Consider the following 21,985-nt stretch of genomic DNA (forward strand, 5'->3'; position numbering starts at 1 on the left):
TCCAATGTAAACCCACCTGTGGCGTTATTCGACAGTCGGAGTGAGTGACGTAGTATTAATAGCGTGAGAGTCCGGTCAGGGCGGGAGGGGAGGTGGATCAACTGACTCGTTATCGTCAGTCCTGTGAGTCATGAGAGTAACGTAAGTCGAGTCAGTGAAGTCAACATCAAGCACGACCGTTTCCTAACCCCACCTGAGTAGTTGTGTTGCCTAAACCTTGTATGAAAACAGAAGTTTATTTTGAAAGGACACTATGCATGTAACGAGTATTTATTGACACGCCGTCCCTGGTCCGTCCAAAAGTAACTCAGAGGGGTACCCCGTGCCGAGGGGCACTGACCAAGCGGCGGTATTTGACGAATTGGGAGTGAGAAAGTGTGTTGCAAATGTGAGTGGCACTCATCCTCAACATAATACAGCATTTAAAAGTGAAGGGGACTTCACACTAAAACATTAATTACACATGTTGAGAGTTAGAATTGCAGTCTTGCCTTGTTTTCTCCTCTTCAGATCAGTAATGTAGGTGCAGTCTGTCTTTTTATTCAAATTCTTCTTTTGGACACCTCAGTGGGCTAAATTTAATTTTCCGTTTGTTGATTATTCTGGCAGTATCCACCCCGGAGCTGATTACTTCCTGGCAGTCACTTCATAAATACAACCAGTGTCCTCTGCCAACCTTCCGGCTGATTTCTTCCTCTGTGGGAACAGATTCAGACCCGTCTGTCACTTTGCTGTTCCACATGGTTCTCCCCTCAGAGCTGAGCCCAACACTCGCTGCAGACAGAAAGAGCTGATGATTAGGATTGATTATTGCTACTGGATGGATTTAAGGATTTCTTACACACTGTATATTCTTAACACCAACAGCTCCTGAAGACAGTATGAAAACGGATCAGGTTGCACATTATTGTGCATGATTTAGTCATTATTGTGAATTTACATGTGAATGTGTCAGTTTAGGGTTTTATATGTTTCTGGAACATTGTGGTCAAAAAAGGTGAATTTTCATTTCATATGTTTTGTCTGAAAACAAATATCAGTTTATTTCAGAGGTCACCACCATTAGTTCCATTTCACTGAACAAACCAGTCATGTGACCTGAACAAACAACCTCTGGAAGACACATTCAGCAGCTGGAGGTTTGAGATCATCATTTTGTGTCCCAATAAATGGGAAAATACGGATTGAATTTTCAAACTCGTCCCATTAAACAGCAAACAGAAGGGCCAGTACAAGTTGTGTACTTTAGGAAATGTACTTAGTTACTTTCCACCTACATTCACTTTCAACACCTAATCAGAGGACACACTGTGTGCACAATATTACTGAAACACCAGAAACAATATAAAACATTTGGCAGATAAGAAAAAATATACTGTAAATACATGGACCGAGAAGTATAAATACAAAGTCTTACCTGAAGTGTGAAACAACGGAGGCCTGAGAACAGGAAATATGGAGGGCTGAACCTGCCAAAAATAAAAAATAAATGACTCGATAAATAATTAAATGTCATTAAATGTAGCAAAAATAATATGAAAAAAATAAATGTAGCCATTGATTTATTGATATATATGACATAAAATCATATTTCTTTTTTAATTTAGCTTCTTTATGTATCTTTGTTTCATTTACTCTTTTGTTTAATTTTTCCTTTTATTTATGTATTTATTTGTATTAATGTATAAATGTATTTATCTATTTTTGCATTTATTTATTTATTTTATATAATAAAAATAAATACATAAATAAATAAAAAAGCAAAATTAAACAGAAGAGTAAATAAATAAGGGAATTAATTCAAAGATAAATAAATAAAGAAGCAAAATAAAACAGAATTAAGAATTAATGGTTATATTTATTTTCAATATTACTTTTGCTAAGTTTAATGACATTTATTTTTTTATCAAGTAATTTATTTATTTATTTTTGATTTTGAAAGGTACCATCCTCCATAAGGAAACACCTGATCAAACAGAAAAAGGAGAAAAATCAAAAACCATTGGAGAAATTCAGATGAAGCCGTTTCATCTTCAGTATTTATTGCAGTGTGAAGACGGAGCTTCTTCTTTTTCAGTTGACTGCGAGTGCGAGAAATGAGAGCAGCGTCGGGGGAAATAAAAGCAGGATGCCCGCAAGGCTTCATCACTCAGACTCTACCTGTCTTCTTCTTCTTCTTCTTCTTCTTCTTCTTCTTCTTCTTCTTCTCTGCCAGGAGATGCAGAAATATTCATTACATGCATGGGGAGTTCTCTCTGGCGGCTCGTATTGATCCGGCCTCTCCTGTTCCACAGTGCGTATTGATCACATCGACTGGCTTTTGCTTTTTCCATTTTTTTTTTTAGTCTGTAATGAGGAGCATGCTGTGAGCTTCCTGACAGATTCGGGTTTGTATGATGTTAAAGGACAAATGCAGTGTGGATGGAGTTGCTGTTCATTTCCTGCTCATCATGCTGGGACGAGTAATATATGCTCGTGGTGGAAGAAGTACTCGGATCTTTAAAGTCCTTTGAAAGTACAAAAAATAAAGAAATCATCATGCAGAATGGCCCATTATAGATATAAAAAACACAGATACCTGGTGTGAAGAGGAGACTCACACTGAAGAATCAACAGCGTCTTTGAAGCACAAACACTTCCTGTTTCAGACGACTGACACCAAAACCCCAACAACCCAAAACAAGACAACAGTAATGTACATTTACTTCTTATGTTGTCTTTACCAAACTGTTCCCCGTCAAACAGACCCAAACACGGCGCCGACTTGTGAAACATTCCTTTATTATAAATAGATCATTTGTATAAAAAACGGGCATGCTTCAATTCAACCATGGCATTTAGACATTTCACAACCAAAAGCTACCATTCAGTTAGCCGAAAACAGCGACGGACTCGTCTCATGATGCAGGTCGACGGACGGACGACATGAGACAAGAATCAGAAATTTTCACAACCACAATTTTTTTTGTTCTTTTTTTTTCAAACGCACAATTAGAATAACAACAAATATGGTTGGTCCCCACAATTTCTTTTTTTTGTATTTCTTTTAGAAGACTTGTTTTAATTATTATTCTTATTTTTTTGTCTTTCGGGTTACCATCCTCCTGCGTTCTCGCGGCCTCCCGGATGTGTTTTCAGCCGTGATCCTTTCACGTTTCTGGCGCGGTTCAGGCCCCGTTCCCTGCTGTCTGTAAACATAAAAACACCACGATGTGTTGGTTCAGTCTGTTCAGATCCCTCAGATTGTTCAGAGCACCTCGTGGTGACGTCTGACAGAAATCTGCTTCTTTAAATGTCCCCGGGACGTCCCTCGTGTCCAAGGCGTTGTTTCTTCACATGGCGTGGTTGGTGTAGCTGACGTAGGTGGTTTTTGGCGGCACTGAGGAGAGAAAAGCAAACAGCAGGTTGGTAAAGTGACACGTTACTTCTGTTTACATACCAGTCCCTTGCAGGTTAAACTGATTTCTGATTGCTGGAATGGTACGTGTCTCAAGAGGAGTTTTTAGACAGGAGGGATCCTCCTTCTCACATATGTTCATATTATATATATATATATGTATATATATATACATATATATATATATATATATATATATATATATATATATATATATATATATATATATATATATATATATATATATATGTATATATATATACATATATATATATATATATATATATATATATATATATATATATGTATATATATATATATACATATATATATATACATATATATACATGTATATATATATATATATATGTATATATATATGTATATATATATACATATATATATATATATATATATTAATTTTTGTCATATATGTTGTCTATGTTGTATTTTCATTATGTTGTTACTCTGTACACACGACATCTATTGCACGTCTGTCCATCCTGGAAGGGGAATTCCTCCTTTGTTGCTCTTAGTGTCGCACTGAAAAGGACAGAGGGTGTCGTATCCGGTACAGATTGTAAAGCCCCATGAGGCAAATTTGGAATTTGTGATTTTGGGCTATACAAATAAAATTGCCTTGACTTGACAATTGGGTACGTCACCGCTTGAATGGCCAGTTGAGTGGAGCAGCGCGTCCCATAGTGTCCTCGCTGGACATGGTGGACACGTACCGCTGGATTTAACATTATAGACATGACCACTGACACAAATTCACAGACTGACCGTACACGGTCCAGACATATACTCTGGACTCTGGACTCCGGACCGAGTCTTGTTGAGAGATCATCAACTTCAAATATCAAACTTTGTCTAAACTCTTGCGAGCATCCCGTCAAGGCTGCGGCGTTCATTACAGCCACGATATGAACGAACATCCTGGTCATAAGAGCCTAAAACTGTAAAGCTAATCCTGAGAGTGGTGCTACAGGAAAGGTCATTGGGTCACCACTTTTTTGTTATCAATCCTCTGGGGATCTTGAATACTCACACTGAGATATTTTGAACCAAATAAGCCTCACAAGAGTTTTGATCTCCTGCAGTTTGACTCTTTGTGACTTCCTGCCCTCACACTGAACACTCTGCAGGATTAAAGAGGAAGCTAATCTCTTGTGTGAGGTTGAGACAGTAAAGCGGATGCGAGAGCTGCATGCTCGTTAGATTAAGTAGATCAGTTCAGTCAGCACATCTCTGTTGAGTAAACAATCCGACGTCTCCCAGTTTCCTGCTGATGGACCGAGAAGCAGCTTTGAAGTGCAACTCGGAGCTGTAAACAGTTTCATCAGATCTGGTCTCAGGTGACGTCTAAACATACTCAAGTCAACTTCCTGTTAAATCCTCATTACAGTGCTTCACCTCCACATGGTCGACCGTACAGAGAGGCTGACACTCTTCTTCTTATAGCACCGTTGTTCAGAAAATAATTAACAGAATTCACCATGAAACTTTCTTTTTCTTGTTGCTGCATGATTGTAAAAGTTTCTTTGGTGTTTTAAAAGGAGCAGTCCCACATGAAGGTAAATCCTCTTGTCCTCCAGAGTCAGATCTCTGTGCATTCAGTGTAGAGATAAACTACATGGCCAAATACACCACCATTCAACAGTCAGATGTCTGAGAGGACTCCTTTATATATGTCTTTTAGCTTGTAGAAAGTCCTTTTTACACATAGATTATTTATTTAGTTTAGTACATGGAGAAAAAAACGCTGTCCAATGGTTTAACCAGACTGAAAACTGAAAGAGACAAAGATCCCTCTGAGCAACAGTTGAATAAGAACAGAATAAATCAGCAGTCATTGGTAAAAGAAAGTGGAAGCTGAGCATCAAACTGTGTGCAGATTTAAACAGGAACCGGTTCCTCTTTCAGTGTCAAGGTCACAATAATGCAGCCGAAAACAAGCTGGAATTGAGCCTTCGCTAAGTCCCGCCCCTCAAACGCAGACAAACGCAAATAAATAACTCGATAAATAAATAAATAGGCCATTAAAAGTAGCAAAAATAATATTAAAAATAAATGTAGTCATGAATTAATTGATAAAATGTGATTTAAATTGATCTTTCTGTTTTAGTTTGCTTTCTTATAATTTATTTATCTTTGTATTTATTTACTTTTCTGATTAATTTCCACATTTTTATGAATTTTTAAATGTATCTATTTATTTTTGCAGGGGATTATTATTTATTAAAAAGCAAATCAAAACAGAAATATTAATTTCTGTCACATTTTATCAATTAATTATTGACTATATTTATTTTTAATATAATTTTTGCTACTTTTTATGGCATATTTATTAATTTATTTATCGAGTCATTAATTTATTTATTGATCTATTTCTTATTTTGGCAGGTTATGTCCTCCATAGCGCCGACCATGGTCCGACAACTATACGGCTCTGCTCCAAAATCGTTTCAGATTTTCTTCATTTTCAGGCTGGTTTATCGATTAGAGCTAGAGCTAGTGGTGGTTAAACGTTGTGTAACAGTGATACTGGTTACCTGGAGAGGTTGGAAGGAGATATACAGTACATTTCTAAAACGGTATGTTTCTATTATAATTATCTATATATCGACCAAGAAGCCCCTCTGCCTACTCACCGCTGGCCTCCACGCCCTCGCACAGCTCCGTCTTCACCTCGCCGTTGGGCCGCTCGGCCGCCAGATGCGACAGCTTGCTGGTCATGGTGGCGGCGGTGACGATGGCCTTGAAGCTGCGCTTGCGTTTGGGGACGTTCTGCTCGGGGTGTAAGATGATGATGTAGACCTTCGGCATGTAGAGCATGCCCAGAGAGACGGAGGCGCTGAGGCTGAGCGAGACGGTCAGCGTGGCCGTCTGGATGTACATCTGAGGAGAGAGCAGATGGGAGGTAGGGTTAATGACGAAACGATGCAGGACGCCGTCTTTAACAATCATGACCATAACCTGAGAAACCTTTACTGTGTTACTCCCTGTTAACTGTGATGTGGAAAAAAAAACTCAAAACTCGTTCTCTCACTGTTTTCACTTTGACTTCACAAATACAACATTTATAACATACACACATAAAAAATCACCTCACCATGACATCAAATCAGTAATCTGCTCTCAAATAATGGCAAATAAAAAGTCAATTCCCTTATGGAGTTTATATTAATATAAGAAAATAATATTTTCATGAGTAGGTCTCTGTTTTTCTTTTCGGTATGCTTTGTATGCATGCACATGGACATTGCGATGTTTTTATGCTATTCTGCTGAGCGACAGTTGTAGGTGGTACTGTGCTAAGAAATGCAGCAACACGCCAGCAAATGCAAGAAAGAAGAAGACTGCAAGCATGAAAACTGGTCAGGCTGGTCTCATACCTGTTCGTAGCTATACCCACGAAAAACGAATGTACTATAATTTGTGTATACCCCACGAAATCAATTTGTGTGTAATCTACGTAATTGAGAACCAGGAAGTATTAAGAGTATACGGAGGAGGTCGGGGTGGATGGGTCGGTCAAAAAATACCGGACTTTCGCCCAGGAGACGGGTGTTTATGTCCCGTGTGTACCTAAAAGTCAACGTTGACTTATTCGTCACGTAACTTCAGTACCAAAATAACGCCACTTCTGGAGTTATTTTAAGCCAAGCCAAGTAGTTTCGTTGCCTAATCCCAACCAAGTCGATCTTTTCGTAAACCTAACTAAGTAGTTTTGTTGCCTAATCCTAAGGAAGTTGTTTCCTGTGAAGACGGAAGTTTATTTTGAAAAGACTGTAAGCATGTAACAAGCAGAAATGTACACGTGTTGCTGGACATTTGTAGGAAAATGAACGAAAAAGGAGGAATAACATTTTGGTAAGATATCGGACCGTTGTATGAGAATAGGTTTTAACTGGGAGGAAAAACAATTAAAGCTTTTGCAATTGTTGTCTGAGGAAGGAAATGCATTCAAGATGTTTGTTAGACCTCAAGGATGCACTGAATGCAAACAGAACTGTTTTGTAAGAAAACTGCACCAGGCAGTCAATTACATTTAATGTGTTTCAGTCAGCTACTTCCATCCCTTAAAAATGACTAATTGTGTGGCCTCAAATTGCTGTTTCCTTAAATTGCCATTTCAAGCTGTGCAATGACTAATTCACTCCATGAAAATAATCATTCATGCCCTCAATACCTTTACTCAAATGACCGATTTGTGTCCGTGAATCTATGAAGTCCTGCAGGTGTCAGTGGGGAAATTGTTTACTACTATATGCTCCTGAATTAATAAATGCTAATGAAGCCTGTGAGATGCAGATGAAAGCTCTGGAAATAGCTAATAAGTTAAAATATTGTTAACTTCTTCACATACAGTGTATTTAAGGGATGCCTGAAGGTCTGGCTGCACCTTCCTAACTGACTGGAGTAGAAACAACACTCTTACCTTCAGTTCCTGCTGCTGTAATAACTACTGTAATTAAAAAAAAATAAGTCTGACACCTGCTGAGCTCCAAACAAATGAATCTATTTGTTCAACTAAAATATTTTCCTTCATGGTTAAATTGTTTAGTTTGATTTGTTTCCTAGAATATTTCCTCAAATTAATTACACCATGCCCTCATTTGCTTGCTCAAAATACTAAATATAAACATTACATATAAATATATCAGTAGTTTAGAAATACACTGTTACATCTAAAAGTCTTGCATTCAAAGTGCATAGAGTGTGTGTATGTGGGAAGTGAGTGGTGAAGCAAGAGAGAGAGAGCGGTGGCGACGGGAGTGTGTAACGTTATCGACTCCGGTTTGGTTTGTCCGTTCTGGGTTGCTGTAGAAACATGGCGGAGCAACATGGAGGACTCCGTGAAGAGGACCCGCTCCCTATGTAGATATAAACAGCTCATTATAAGCTAATGAAAACACAACGATTCTTATTTTCAGGTAATTATACAATAAAGAAAACATACGTATTAATAATATATTCCATTTCTGACAATAGTTGCCCCTACATATTACACACACAGGGCCTTTAAGGAAAAGTACAAAAGTATTTGCATCCAAATATACTTAAAGTAGCAAAAGTTAAAGGACTCATTATGCAGAATGCCTTATTTCAGAAAAACATATATCATGTTCACTGGATTATAATTATTGATACATTAAAGTGTTCATCACTTTAATGTTGCAGCTGCTAAAGGTGGAGCTCATTTTAATTACTTCGCACACTGCTGGTTAGTTTAATCTATTATGATACATCATCATTTATTAGTTGATTTATAAGTATTTACTGTATATAATAATATAAGTATTAAAGTAGTTATTTCACAACAATGACCCGTTCGTTGTACATTATCCTGCTTATTACACGGCTACTTCCTTAAGAAATCAATAATTTGACTCAAAACGGTCCACCAGAGTCTGAGATCAGAACTGCGCCCATAGCAACGGTCTGTTATACATAGCAACGGTCTGTTATACATAGCAACGGGCTGTTATAAAGAAATAACAGACCGTAGAACGCCATGATCGACCAATCAGAATCGAATATTCACAAAGCCGGTTAATAATTTGTATTAATAATCTGAATCTGCGAAGTATAACTAAAACTGTCAGATGAATGTCGCGGAGTAAGAAGTACAATATTTACCTCTGAGATGTAGTGGAGTAGAAGTAGAAAGTGGTATAAAATGGAAATACTCAAGTAAAGTACTTCAACATAGTACTAAACATTACTTGAGTAAATGTACTTAGTTACATTCCACCACTGCTGAGATCTCCGTCTCATATAGTATCTGTCAGTGAACAGATTTAGGTGTTTTTTTTCATCTGACAATGTTGAAACCACTTTTCACTTCACCACCTGCAGACAAACCTGATGATCTGAACAATGATGATTCACCTAAATGATGGTCTGAACTCAGCAGGAATGATTCCATAAGTTTTCATTAAAACAAACAGATGGTCGACCGCTCGGCTCATTTACCGGAATCAATCTGGTGACTCGTGTTCGCGGCTGATAACTCCGTCTCCTCTGGCACATAACCAGCCGTCGTTTATAGAGTTTCTACTCTCCAGCTGACTGATGGGAAAGTCAAAGTGGTGAATGAGTTTGGGCCGCAGTTTTCACTTTGCTGTTTGGGAGAGATTATGCCCTTTCAGCCACTGGAAGACTTTTAATGTGAAACATCTGCAGGAAGGGATTATTTTCTCTGACAGTAGCTTCACAGCGATCACAAAAAACGCAAAGTGGAAGCAACTGGAAATAACTAGCAATTAACCAACAACAAGGCCGCTCTTCTGTCTTTCGGACGTTGTAGTGGGCTCAGTTTTAAAGCTAGAGTGAAGTTCCTGATATGATATGAAACTAGAAAAGCTAAGGAATCCATTGGTACCAACCATCATGTCATACTACCTTGTTGGGAATAACGGTAAATAACGATACGAAAGTAGCTAAGTATGCTAAATTTTGGCGAGGAAAAACTGGCATGGCCATTTTCAAAGGGTCCCTTGACTTCTGACCTCAAGATATGTACATGAAAATGGGTTCTAAGGATAGCCATGAGTCTCCTCTTTACAGATATGCCCACTTTATGATAATCACATGCAGTTTTGGGAAAGTCATAGTCAAGTCAGCACACTGACACACTGACAAAAACATGCAGTTTTTTGAATGCAGTATAAATGTGTTATTTTTGCCAATTTTAAAATGGTGTGTTTGAATATTTCTGCATACTGGGGTCCCTAAACAGTCTTGAATTACATAAATTGTGTATCACTGTATAGCTGAGACTCTTTTGGATCCAATGAGTCCAACTGTATTCATGTGTGATGATGTTAGTCCCCATAGGAGCCATTTCCTTGTAGTGAGACCATTTTTTAAAACTTGACCTTACTGTATAAAATGACCTGTGGTGACCTCTAGGATAATCACAGCCTCATGAAACTTTCCAACCACAAACTAAAGACCTAGAGCATTCAGAGGATGGATGGTTTTCCTAGCTAGATTGACAATAACAGGGTTTCTGAGCAGTTTCCAGAACAGAAATGCTCGCCATCCGAACGCCGAAAAATGCAATTCTTGCAGAAATCTCCAAATGTCAAAAGTTTTTGATACCAAATCACAGCATGACTTTTTCTATGGCGTTCCTCAAGGTCTTGGTGTCTTAATGTGGTTAATTTTGGAGGGATTACTGATAATTTTTCTTAATTCTCGAGTGGTAATTAATTGTTAAATTTAGCACCAAATCTGTGTATCAAAAACCCAAACATTTCTGCAACAACTTATGAGATATAATAGAGCATGGGAATGAATTCATGTTTTATTTCTGATTTATGACTAGAACAACTTGACACACAGTGCTGAGCTGCATCAAATTAATCTTCAGGTTCCCAGCTTTCAGATGATGTACAACACTTCTATGTAACATCTGCTGTTGACCTGCTATCTCCCCATAAAGACGCCCTGTACCCACAAAAGCGGGTCTATGTGGGTCTCTTAGGGTTAAAAACTGCTTCAGTTAGAGAAGAGAAAGGGTTTTCAGCAGAGTGGAGAGTATGACATGACTGTGGGACTGGTGGAATTAGGAAAATGACTTTAAATGGTAATTATAATAAAATAATCAAGACAACAGGTAGCCTGTCTCTAATATATGCCTGTTTTAAATAAAAGTCTGGTTCTGTCTGCAGCTGACATAAATACAACAAGAAGTAAAAACACTGGAAAATAAATGATCATGCATTATAAGCTTTTAAAGCGACAGTAATACAAACTATAATGGCTCTTCCAGTTGCACCTCCACTCATCCCATTAACTGTGTCCTCAGTAGTGGGCTATTTAACTGGTGGAGCTCCACAGTGTGAGCAGCTGGACCATCATTAACTCCTCATAATCTCCGTCTTTAAACAGGATCAACAACAGAGCAGGGAAGCGCCAGGACTTTCTCTCTCTCTCCTCATCTCAGCTTGACAGGTGACCCTGAACGCATCATTAGGCTCTGTGCTGCGTTTATGAGCCAGTACGAGACTATTGATTCTCTGTGTTGTTGTCTCTGTCTGCAGTGTGCTGCTGAGGCTCTCAGTGTAACGACGAGTGTTTACTGGAAGGAGGCAGTTAGAGACCAGATCCACAGTCACCTAGCAAACTAAGTACTCAAGTACTGTACTTAAATACAATTATGAGGTACTTGAGTATTTCCATTTTATGCAACTTCATACTTGTTACTTGGCAAATATTGTACTTTTTACTGCACTACATTCATGTGACAACATTAGACACTTTGCAGATTCATATTATGAATACAACATATAATCAACTAATAAATTATGATGAATTATTACACACAAAAACACCATGCAGAGCAGCAAAAGCCTCTGTTTCCTCTCCCTGCCCCTCCAGCATCTGTCACAACACACCTGCGTGCACACGCTCCCAACACACAGCACCGCCTACCGTCGCCAATGCCGTGCTGCTGCTCAGAGACCACCCGCGTCGCCATGGCAACCGCCTCACGTAGTAAAGTCGAGGCCCAGGTTAATGGCCCCGTGACTGAGTGTCAAACTGACAGCGGGGAATCCTCAGTGGGGCTCTGCCCAGCCACCAGGACGGAGAGGAAGGAAGATGAAGGAAGGAAGGAAGAAAGGAAGGGAAACGTGGCGACAGATGGAGAGTTTCCCCCTCCCCGAGAGACCGAAACAACGGCGGCGGTGATTCCAGCGATGCATCCAGGAATCATTATGAAAATGTATGACAGACAGCGAAGCATAAACTCATTTGTGGGCCTGAGAGCAAAAACAAGCTCTGAAGTGATTTATGTGGCCCCTCCGACACAAGCTGTTGTCCCGAAACCAAACAACATGAACAGCGTGAAGGTCACAAGAGGCTGATGAAGAGGAAGGGAGAAAGGTGAGGAAGTGCCCGAAGGTCCACTCACGGACAACCACTCAGTCTCATAGAGTCACATTTAGGGACGTCCCCCCTCAGCTTGTTTTTGGCCACGATCCTGATCCTTTAGTATTGAGTATCCTCTGTAGCGTGCTTAGTTGCCTGGGAACCAGACGGATCTGTGAGCTCATGTTTTATTTGCTCTGGCAGATGGTTCCCCCTCAGTGTTGGACACATTTCAAGCAACTTGAGATCTGACGAGCCAATCACAATCGCTCATCTTATATTCAACCCGCGTCATGCCAAAGCATTAAATAGAGCTGCCTGTCCACCAGAGACGTGTACTTTGATTTTTTAGTTTGGCCCATGTCCCATCCACTAACAAGGAGGGGGCGGGGTTTATGAACTATACTGCAGCCAGCCACCAGGGGGCGATCCAGATGTTTGGGCTTCACTTTTGGGGAGCTGTTATGTCCTCCATCTTTATATACAGTACTAGTGCTAAACTAGCAGGTATAATATTTAAAGTCTGTGCTCTGGTGTTAGCAGTTGTTCCCAGTGTGTGAGAAGAGTTTTCAGGCTAAAATCTAAACGGAATAATAATAATGATAAGTATGCAGTATGTGTAGTAAAGTAAACACTGCATATGTATGTTGATAAATCCCTAACTGGCACTGTGGAGGATATAATAATAGCTCCAAACTTCACCTTCGGGAATCAGTAAGTGGAACCAAAATGCATATTTCTTAAAAGTTCTTCTTCAGTTCAGAAAGTTTGTTTCAAACACACTGAGCAAACGTGGCCAGCAAATAGGATGATTATTATTATTTCTTTCGGGGGAAATGTTTTTTAAAACGATGCACGCAACATCTAAAATATTTCCTTCTGATGCAATGGTGCAGCTATAAAAAAAAAATCATGAATCATGAAACTTTAAATCTCCTTAACGGGGAAGTTTCTGAAGGTTGGGGAGGTTAATGGAGGGCTGAATCCTGTGACTGTGCAGCTCTCTGTCTCTGTGACCTGGACTCCACCTTCCTGCCCGATCAAAGCAGAGCTGGTTTAAAGCTCAGGAGGACTGTGGGAGTCTGATCTGAGAGCAGCCGAGGCCTGAGAGAAACTGGAGCAGCAGATCTTTAAACTGAACGTCAGCAGCAGCGGGACCAGGTGGACCAACCAGACAGGATCATAAAACACAAGAATATTCAGTATAATTAATTTGTTTTCCATCAGTTTGGAAGATATCAATCAACTCATAACTGCAGCCCAGATTCTCCATCTACAGAACTCATTTACAGCTATGATGAAGTGTCATGGATCAACATTAAACTCTCTGCAATATCCCTGAAGTAGATTCACATTCTTACATTTGGCCATTTCTGTCAGACAAAAGAACATACTGTACCTCAAGCGGAAATAACTTGGGAGATAATTTTCACATTCGGTGTTGGCATCTCTGAAATCCAACTCACAGGACGCGCTGTACTTCAGGCAGATCCAATTATATAAAGGCAAAGAATCTGGATGTTCCAGCACTTTTAATGTCACTCGTCTGTTATTTGTTGGAGTGAAGATAAAGAGTCTTAAACTGTAAAAATAAGTCTCATTAAGTTCTTAAGAAAAAAAAAGAAATACCATTTGTAGGGAAATAAAGCTCAGTACTAATCGTACATCTTGTATTCATATGTACCCCTTACTGTATGTTATATTTATTATTTATATTACCATTAGATATACACATTGCTCTGCACTTCACTGCTTTCTACTTCTGCATTTATGGCCAGATGTTAAACTGCATTTTGTTGTCTCAGTACTCTCAGTACTCAGCACAATGACAATAAATTTGAATCTAATCCAACAGCCCCCACAAATCCATAAATTTCCTCCCAGCTCTCACTGATGATATTTTAGACTCAACTATGGTTCAGGTTGAAATGTAGATATTTCGCTAAATTGAGAACCTTACCTTCAGATTCAGTTCCCTCTTTTACAGTGACAGTCTGGTCCAACACATAACAATCCGCCTACCAATCGCCACCTTCCACCGTCACTGTCGAACGGGATTCTCAACGTCCTTCACTCGGGGCAGCAGCTCACTCCTCGTTCAAAGAGACCAAACAAACGTTCTCCCCTCGGACTGAAACTTTAATCCAAACCACTTCACACTCGGGTGCAAATTGTGCCATTTTGCACCGGAGGTCAACGCAGCCAGCAGGACCACATCACTCACAAAAAAACAACAACGGTGCAATCCCGAGGCCATCATGCGGACACTCTCCTCAATGACAATCACAAATAGAACTGGTGTCAACCCTGGTCGAGCTCGATGCCGACTGAGGAAGTCAAGTCTAATATCATCAATTTACCTTCAAGAGACTTTACAATCTGTTCAGCATATAACACCATCTATCCTGAGAGAAAGCTATTGACTTTTTGCAGACAATGCAGACATCCAGCATCCCGTATTCCTGCAACGTCCCCCACATAAGCCTGGTCAGGATTATCAATGTGCCAATTGGCCAATGTGTTGTTGTCAAATTTAATTTTGGCCTCAATTACCGATATCAGTATTCTTCTCTGATGCCTCCGAACATCCTTGTCGTACATATGAATTCAAGTGAGAGGAATAATTACTACCACCATCTTTTCCCTTCTCTTTCCCTCTTGCCTCTTTTTTCTTTAATTTATTTTCACATCATCACAACATTTTTCATTTAGATTTTTTTAATTTCCATCAATTTTTGTATTATTGTTGTTCTAGTTATGTTGCCTCATATTGTTGCGTCATTATACAGTATGAATGAACAAAAGTGAATAAATGTGTGTTTCAAAACAGTTACTTTCATGTGAAAAATACTCTAATCGAGTCCAAATTATTCTTGCGAGAAGATGGTTGAATATAGAAACTCTTTATTGGCCACGGTGGAAATTCAACCCACAACTGTGGCAGTACTTGGCCCAGACAGCAACGCAAACAATTAAAAAAACATATTCACCGTTGAATCCAGTATGAGGTTGTTTGATGTATATTTTATATTAGTTTTTGGAAACGTAAGGGTTCATCTCTCTCTCTGCTGTAAACTGGTAATATGGTCTCTTCATTTGGCCCGGAAAGACCTTTCCCCTCACACACAATATAAAAAAACACCACTTAACAGACAGCAATGGATGGTGGATAATAACACTGTGGTTGGTATTGACTTTCTCTCCACAAGTCTGAGGCTCATGAGGAAGATAAGCAGCGAAGCAAAGCTAATCGCTGCTCAAACACTGTTTTTTTTGTAAGGAGAAGCATGGTGGGGCATCAACAGCGGGTTTTCATGCTGTTCATCATCAAGTGAGCCTTGTAGTTTGTCAGGGTTGACTGCGGCCCTTCAGCGGCTTGTACAAACAACGGTCAGGGATTTTGTTACTTAGAGGGGAAATGTTTGCTTTTTTTTGTTAGTCGACATTTGAGAGACACTTATGGAAGCCAAGGCTAGCAGTTACCCTCTGCTTCCAGTCTTTGTGCTAAGCTAGACTAAACATGACACATACGGAGATTAAACTAATATCCACCTGAACAACGTATCCTCATACAACAGTTCGTATGATATCTAAAGTCATTCTTAATTTTTTGTGCGTTTTCCTATGAATGATTAGCGTCAGTACGCCACAGTCTTTTCAAAATAAACTTCTGTCTTCACAGGAAACTACTTAGTTAGGTTTAGGCAAAAAAACCCGACTTGGTTAGGTTTAGGAAAGATCGACTTGGTTAGGTTTGGGCAACAAAACTACTTAGTTAGGTTTAGGCAAAAAAACGACTTGGTTAGGTTTAGGAAAGATCGACTTGGTTAGGTTTGGGCAACAAAACTACTTAGTTAGGATTAGGCAAAAAAACGACTTGGTTAGGTTTAGGAAAGATCGACTTGGTTGGGATTAGGCAACAAAACTACTTAGTTAGGTTTAGGAAAAGATCGATTTGGTTAGGATTAAGCAACAAAAGTACTCGGTTAGGTTTAGGAAAAGATTGTCTTGTTAAGGATTAGGCAACAAAACTACTTAGTTAGATTTAGGCAAAAAAACTACTTAGTTAGGTTTAGGAAAAGATCAAGGTTTGGGTTAAAATAACACTGGAAGTAATGTAAATTAAGTCCGGAAGTTACGTGAAAAAATAAATCAAGATTGACCCACACATCCACCCTGACCTTCTCCCTGTTCGCCGCTCTTTACATTACCTTGTTCATAATTACGGGGATTACATACAAATTGATTTTGTGGAATATATACCAATTACAGTGCATTTACTTTTCACAAGTATAGCTACAGAAAGTGTATGAGACCAGCCTGGGCTGAGACATCTGAGCCAAGAGAGTTTACTAAAATGTTGGACTGCTCCTTTGGCGGTGAATGAAAAGAAAATAATAAATTAAATAAAGTAAGATTTGTGGTTTAGAGTGAAATATCTCGACAACCGTTGGATGGATTGCCATGAAATTTAGTACCAACATTAAAGCCCCCCTCAGGATGAATTGTAATAACTTTGGTGATCCTCTGACTTTTCATACAATATGTCCAAATACTAAATACCGGCAAAAGTAATGACTCAACTGCACTCGGTGTTTAGCATTAATTAGAAAATGTTAGCATGCTAGTACACTAAACTAAGATGGTGAACATGGTAAACATTTCATACCTGCTTAGTATCAGCATGTTAGCATTTAGCTCAAAGCACCGCTGTATCTAAGCACTAAGTAAAAAAAAACTTTCTGAAAATCCCTGTGCAGCATCATCTAAGTGTCTTGTATCCATTCTGGCAGTCATGAGCATGCGTGCAAAACAAACTCCTTCACGGGAAATGTTTGATTGTTTAGCAACAGTTTAGCGATAATAGTTGTGTTTGGATTTCCATGAGCCCACAAATGGATACAAGACATTTGGAAAATGCTGCACAGGAATTTTCTGCAAGTTTTTTTCGGACAATTTACAGCCTTGTTTGCTTCCGTCTTTCTTCTTTGGTTTTGATGAAACTGTTTAATATACATGTCATCTTGTGTGGTTAGTAAAATATATGGAGATATAACCATACATCTATCAGAGAGGAGTGAAGCGTATTTTTGTGTGATTGTTTTTCTCCCAGTTAAATCCAGGCAGTGTGAAGTGGTTGTAGACGCTGATAATAACACTAATAATAGTGTCGTTAGCATATTAATATGATAAAGTATCTCATCAGTTGAGGTCAGAGGAGCTGGATTCCCGTGAGGAGCTGATGTGGGTGGAAGCTGCATGCTAATCTTCTCTGGGATCCTCCGGCTGAATATCAAAGCCTGGTTCATTATGTATGGAGGCAGCGTGACTCTCTCCCAGCGGCCTCGACTCCTCTCCCTCTACCTGCCTGTGCATGTAAACGCCTCCCGGGGCGGCCGGTGCTGCGTTCAGGAACCCAGCCCCTCTGATGTGCTTATTAGTGATTCTATGGCTTCTCCATCTGTCGGCTTCAGCTGTGGACGGCACTCGGCCGACTGCTGCTGCTATTGTAAATGTCAGCGAGTGAGCGTCTAGCTCCAGATTCACAGCCAGACTTTAAAGATCAGCTGATCAGTTCAGGTCCACCGTGTTTTGAATGGAGTCTAATCAGTGCTTGAAGTGGGAAAAAATAAGTGCCAGTACTCTCTTATTCACATGGCCGGTATCAGCAATCTCTTGAGACTTATTCCTATTTATTAATTATGTCTTTAAGCATGTTATACTGTGTCAGTCATAATCAGCTGTGATTGCATTGCTATATTATTATACTTGGCTATGCATCTTCTATAGCAGGCCTATAATACTCCAATAATATTCCAACTGGAACATAATAGGGTGAAGGTGGTGTGTTTAGTGTTAATAGTTATCTTCCTGTGTTATAGCCTATAGTAGGGTATCATTCAGGTCCCAGTCAGGATGCTCCTACATATTATACAGAGACACATTCTGAATTTATACACTGAATAAAAGATACCAGGAGCATATCACAGCCTTCGTCTGAACATTCAATTCTTCTGGAAATGTTTGCCTTAAAAGAGCAGATTCAGAAAGCTTTTAAATAATGTTTTATTAATTATATTTGTTCACAAATAAAAAAGTTAAAAACTAAATATATTACAAAAAGGACGTGAACATTGTATTGATAAATCCCCCCTCCGTGTCGTGTGTTGGCTCATCCAGATGCTCCCCACATTATTTTTATGTTCATACTGCTTATCAAGGCGCAGCGCAAATACGTTGGTGCTGCATCGCCATTATGAATCTCCCAGAGAACCTGATATATGGAGAGGGCTGAAAAGAGTACCGGCAACTTCAACTTCAGAGAAGTGCCGGTACACAAGAAAAAGTCACGGTACGCCAAAAATGAAGAAATGCCAATACTGCGTATCAGAGGATACAGCCTTGTTTATGGTCGCCGTAGTCAAGCCGGTGTGAGGTGCATGTGCCAGAAAATTACGTAATCACGGCTTTCACGTGGTGCGCGAAGGCTCCGCAAGTTGTCGCGGTGGTTTGTCGTGCACCTCTGAGCGCGCAAACTGCGCTTTTCATTTCAACATTGACGCCTTCGAGGGAAAAACTGGCCGAGCAGGTTGGCCTTTACAGACATCTCTACAACTGTTCATTGAGAGACCACAGGGACAGTCACATGTCATTCAATATTTGGAAAGAAACAGGAAACACACTGGAGAGAGAGGAAGCTTTTTGCTGCACGCTGTGAAAGAATATCAGAGGTTGTTTAGTAAAATCTAAAAAAAGGGTCTCATAGAAAGAGTGGCGACCTGAGGGGGAAGCACCGAGGGACAGAAAGTAATTTTGACTTGGAGGTAAGCGACAGTAATAATTACAGTACACAAATGCAATGTTTGGCGTTGCGTACATCGGTGCTTGGTGTTTACTACTGTTGCCAGGCAACCTACTTTCCTTTCCGGTGACACTTGTTGACCACAGAATATATTGTTTGTACGCCTCCTGGTGTTTTGAAACATATTGCAACGAATTGTGTGCTGAGCACAAACGCCTCTGTGAATGCTCGTAGAGTACTCATCAATGCGCGCGCCATCTACGGTGTCTCACGCCACGCTGTCTCACGCCACGCTGTCTCACGCCACGCTGTCTCACGCCACGCTGTCTCACGCCACGGTGTCTCACTTTTGGATCAGGTCTAAAGTGAAGATTTTATGGTCAGAACAGAGATAATATTTGTATGAAACTGTGGCAAAAATATCAATCATTCAGTGTGCTGGTGCTATTTTGTCTATTTAAATCTATCACAGATTAATTTGACTGTGAGCTCCGATAATTTCAGATCACACACTGAATATCTGACAGAACACTGAACTTCTCACTCCACAAATAGACATTCAGCTTGATAAATAATGTGGTGAGAGTCTGACAAGGCGACAGATGAGTGCACGATGAGTTAATTATACTGCACAGGATGACAGAAACCATCTGCTGTCATCTTCATCAACTGGAAGGCCCCGTGGTCACACAAGCACTACCGCCTGAAAAAAAAATCAAGTACAAATGAAGATCTGCAGCAGGGGATCAATAACTGCTCTGTTTCAGAGCGGTGTTTTAATAAGATGTTTAAATGGAGACATTTATTAAGTCACTCCCACGACATGACAGAGAGAAGGAGAGGAGGTCTACAGCAGTAATGGGGACGCTGACATATTACCGGCCTCCTCACTGCTAAAACCAACATGGAAATCACAGCAGATGCAACAGACGCAGTGACCCTACCATCAGGGAGGTAATTGTCTGCAGCCTCCACCTATTGGCCTTCACACAACGGGGGCGTGACGAATAAATGACACAAAAATGCAAAATACTGGCCTGCGAATATGATATGTTTAGGGCTTTTATTGTGAAAGGTAAGAATGAAAGGAGTGGATCTGGTCCGCGCTGCCAAAAAGGAATTATAAAGTTTGCCATATTGGTTCAGACTGCGGAGTACGACGGAGTATTAGGGCCACATAGAGGAAGAAAAAAAAATCGGAGAGTTCGAGAATAACGTCATAGGTGTATGAGAAAAAAAGTTGTAATATTATGAGAATAAAGTCATACATTTATAAATCAGTAATTTTACGTGTTATTTTAGAGGAGAAATAGAGCAGCGTGCAGCCTGTGTGAAAACGAGGAACGTGGAGCATCTTGTGAAGTTATACTTCAGTTTAGGTTTCACAATTATCAAAATGCTATATAGGTTTCTAAGGAAGTAGTCTGAAGGCTCGGTCACATATGCGTGAATGCAGGCGAGTGACCACCATCACCTGCTGAGGCTATAGTTGCCTGAAAGTTCACCAAAGTTGAACTCCATGCGAATGCAAATCTGCAAATTTCCTTCACCACCGGAAGCAAATGTGACGATGATGATGATGATGTCGATGATGATGACGATGATGACGATGATGACGATGATGATGATGAAACTCCAGGGAAATAGAATTATGGAGTTCAACTTTTCTGTTGATGTTTGAAACAGTCAAATAAATCTGGAGTCTGGCAGAGAGACGTAGAGTTCTGGATGCTGAGAGGACAGTAAAAATGTTTCTGAATAAATCAACAGAGTCTAAAAAGTTTGGAAGTACTCGGAGAGTTTCCATACGTTTTTTCCAAATCATGTTACAGTGAAATATTGGCAGTATGTCAGTACAAGAGGATGGACGTAATGGTTGGAAACGTAGTGATTGAATTTACTCAAGTACTGTACTTCTTACAGACTTCAGGTACTTGTACTTTACTTCAGTATTTTCTTTTCATGCCCGTCTCTACTTCTACTTCACTACATCTCAGAGGGAAATATTGTACTTTTTACTCCTCTACATTTGTCCGACAGCTTTAGTTACTATCAAGATTTTTACACACAAAGAGTTTATAAAATATGATTTGTATTATATATGTTTTATTATATGTTTTGTAAATTAATCTACCCAACAGTGTATACAAGCACGGCTCAAACGATTAATCAGTTAGTAAATTAGTCGAAAATTTCTAAGCAGCTATTTTGATAATTGTAATCGGCATTTTTCGTGCAACAATGACAACATTTTATGGTTCCACCTTCTCAAATGCAAAATACAAATTGCTGCTTGTTCTTTTAATTATTGAAAGGTGCAGTGTGTAGGATCTTGCGGCATCTAGCAGTGAGGTTGGAGATTGCAACCAACTGAAACTTCTCCATACTTGCCAACCTTTAAACCTGAAAAATAGGAAGGATTTCAAAACCAAAACTCAAAATTTGAGTTGCAAAGACTTTGTTTCCTGCATTCTGGTGACTTTTAAAGAATAGAATAAAGTACACTGCACAGAATAATTTGCCCCTCTGGCGTGAACTTGTGTGAATCTCTGGTATAAACTCATATTAATTAATTTTATTCATTCATTAATTTTTTGCTCCTGCTTGAGTATTTCTTTCTCTTCGTACTCTCCATTTCTCTCTCCATCTCTCACTCACTGAAGGTCCTTTCAGACACAACGTTACAACGGCACTAATGCGGTCTGAAGCCTTTATTTTCAACGGCTTGCGCTACTCCACGCTGGCTTTGCCGTGATGCTGTGATGTGCGGCAACGCTGCTCAAACCAGGCTGCAGCGACACGAGCAGCTCTCCTCCGCCGGGAAAAGAGATTTGGTGTAGCTCTATTGCCGTCCGGGTGGAAACAGTAAAGATTATAGATACTGTACAGAGCTACAAACA

The 21,985-nt window shown here is 39.7% G+C and overlaps 1 protein-coding gene across 2 annotated transcripts in view; it reads right to left on the reverse strand.

Moving 5' to 3' along the window:
* Positions 1-2,764: 2,764 nt before the first annotated feature.
* Positions 2,765-21,985, reverse strand: part of grm8b (glutamate receptor, metabotropic 8b) — a 115,456-nt gene continuing 96,235 nt past the window's right edge. For both annotated transcript variants that reach the window (XM_074633557.1, XM_074633559.1), the window contains exons 10-11: positions 6,052-6,298; positions 2,765-3,379 (exon numbers count right to left, since the gene is read on the reverse strand). In XM_074633557.1, the coding sequence (XP_074489658.1) occupies positions 3,333-3,379; positions 6,052-6,298 (294 nt within the window). In that variant the 3' untranslated portion in view covers positions 2,765-3,332. The remainder of the gene's footprint in view (positions 3,380-6,051; positions 6,299-21,985) is intronic.

This window comes from Sebastes fasciatus, chromosome 4, assembly GCF_043250625.1.
Source record: "Sebastes fasciatus isolate fSebFas1 chromosome 4, fSebFas1.pri, whole genome shotgun sequence".
Classification (NCBI taxonomy): domain Eukaryota; kingdom Metazoa; phylum Chordata; class Actinopteri; order Perciformes; family Sebastidae; genus Sebastes; species Sebastes fasciatus.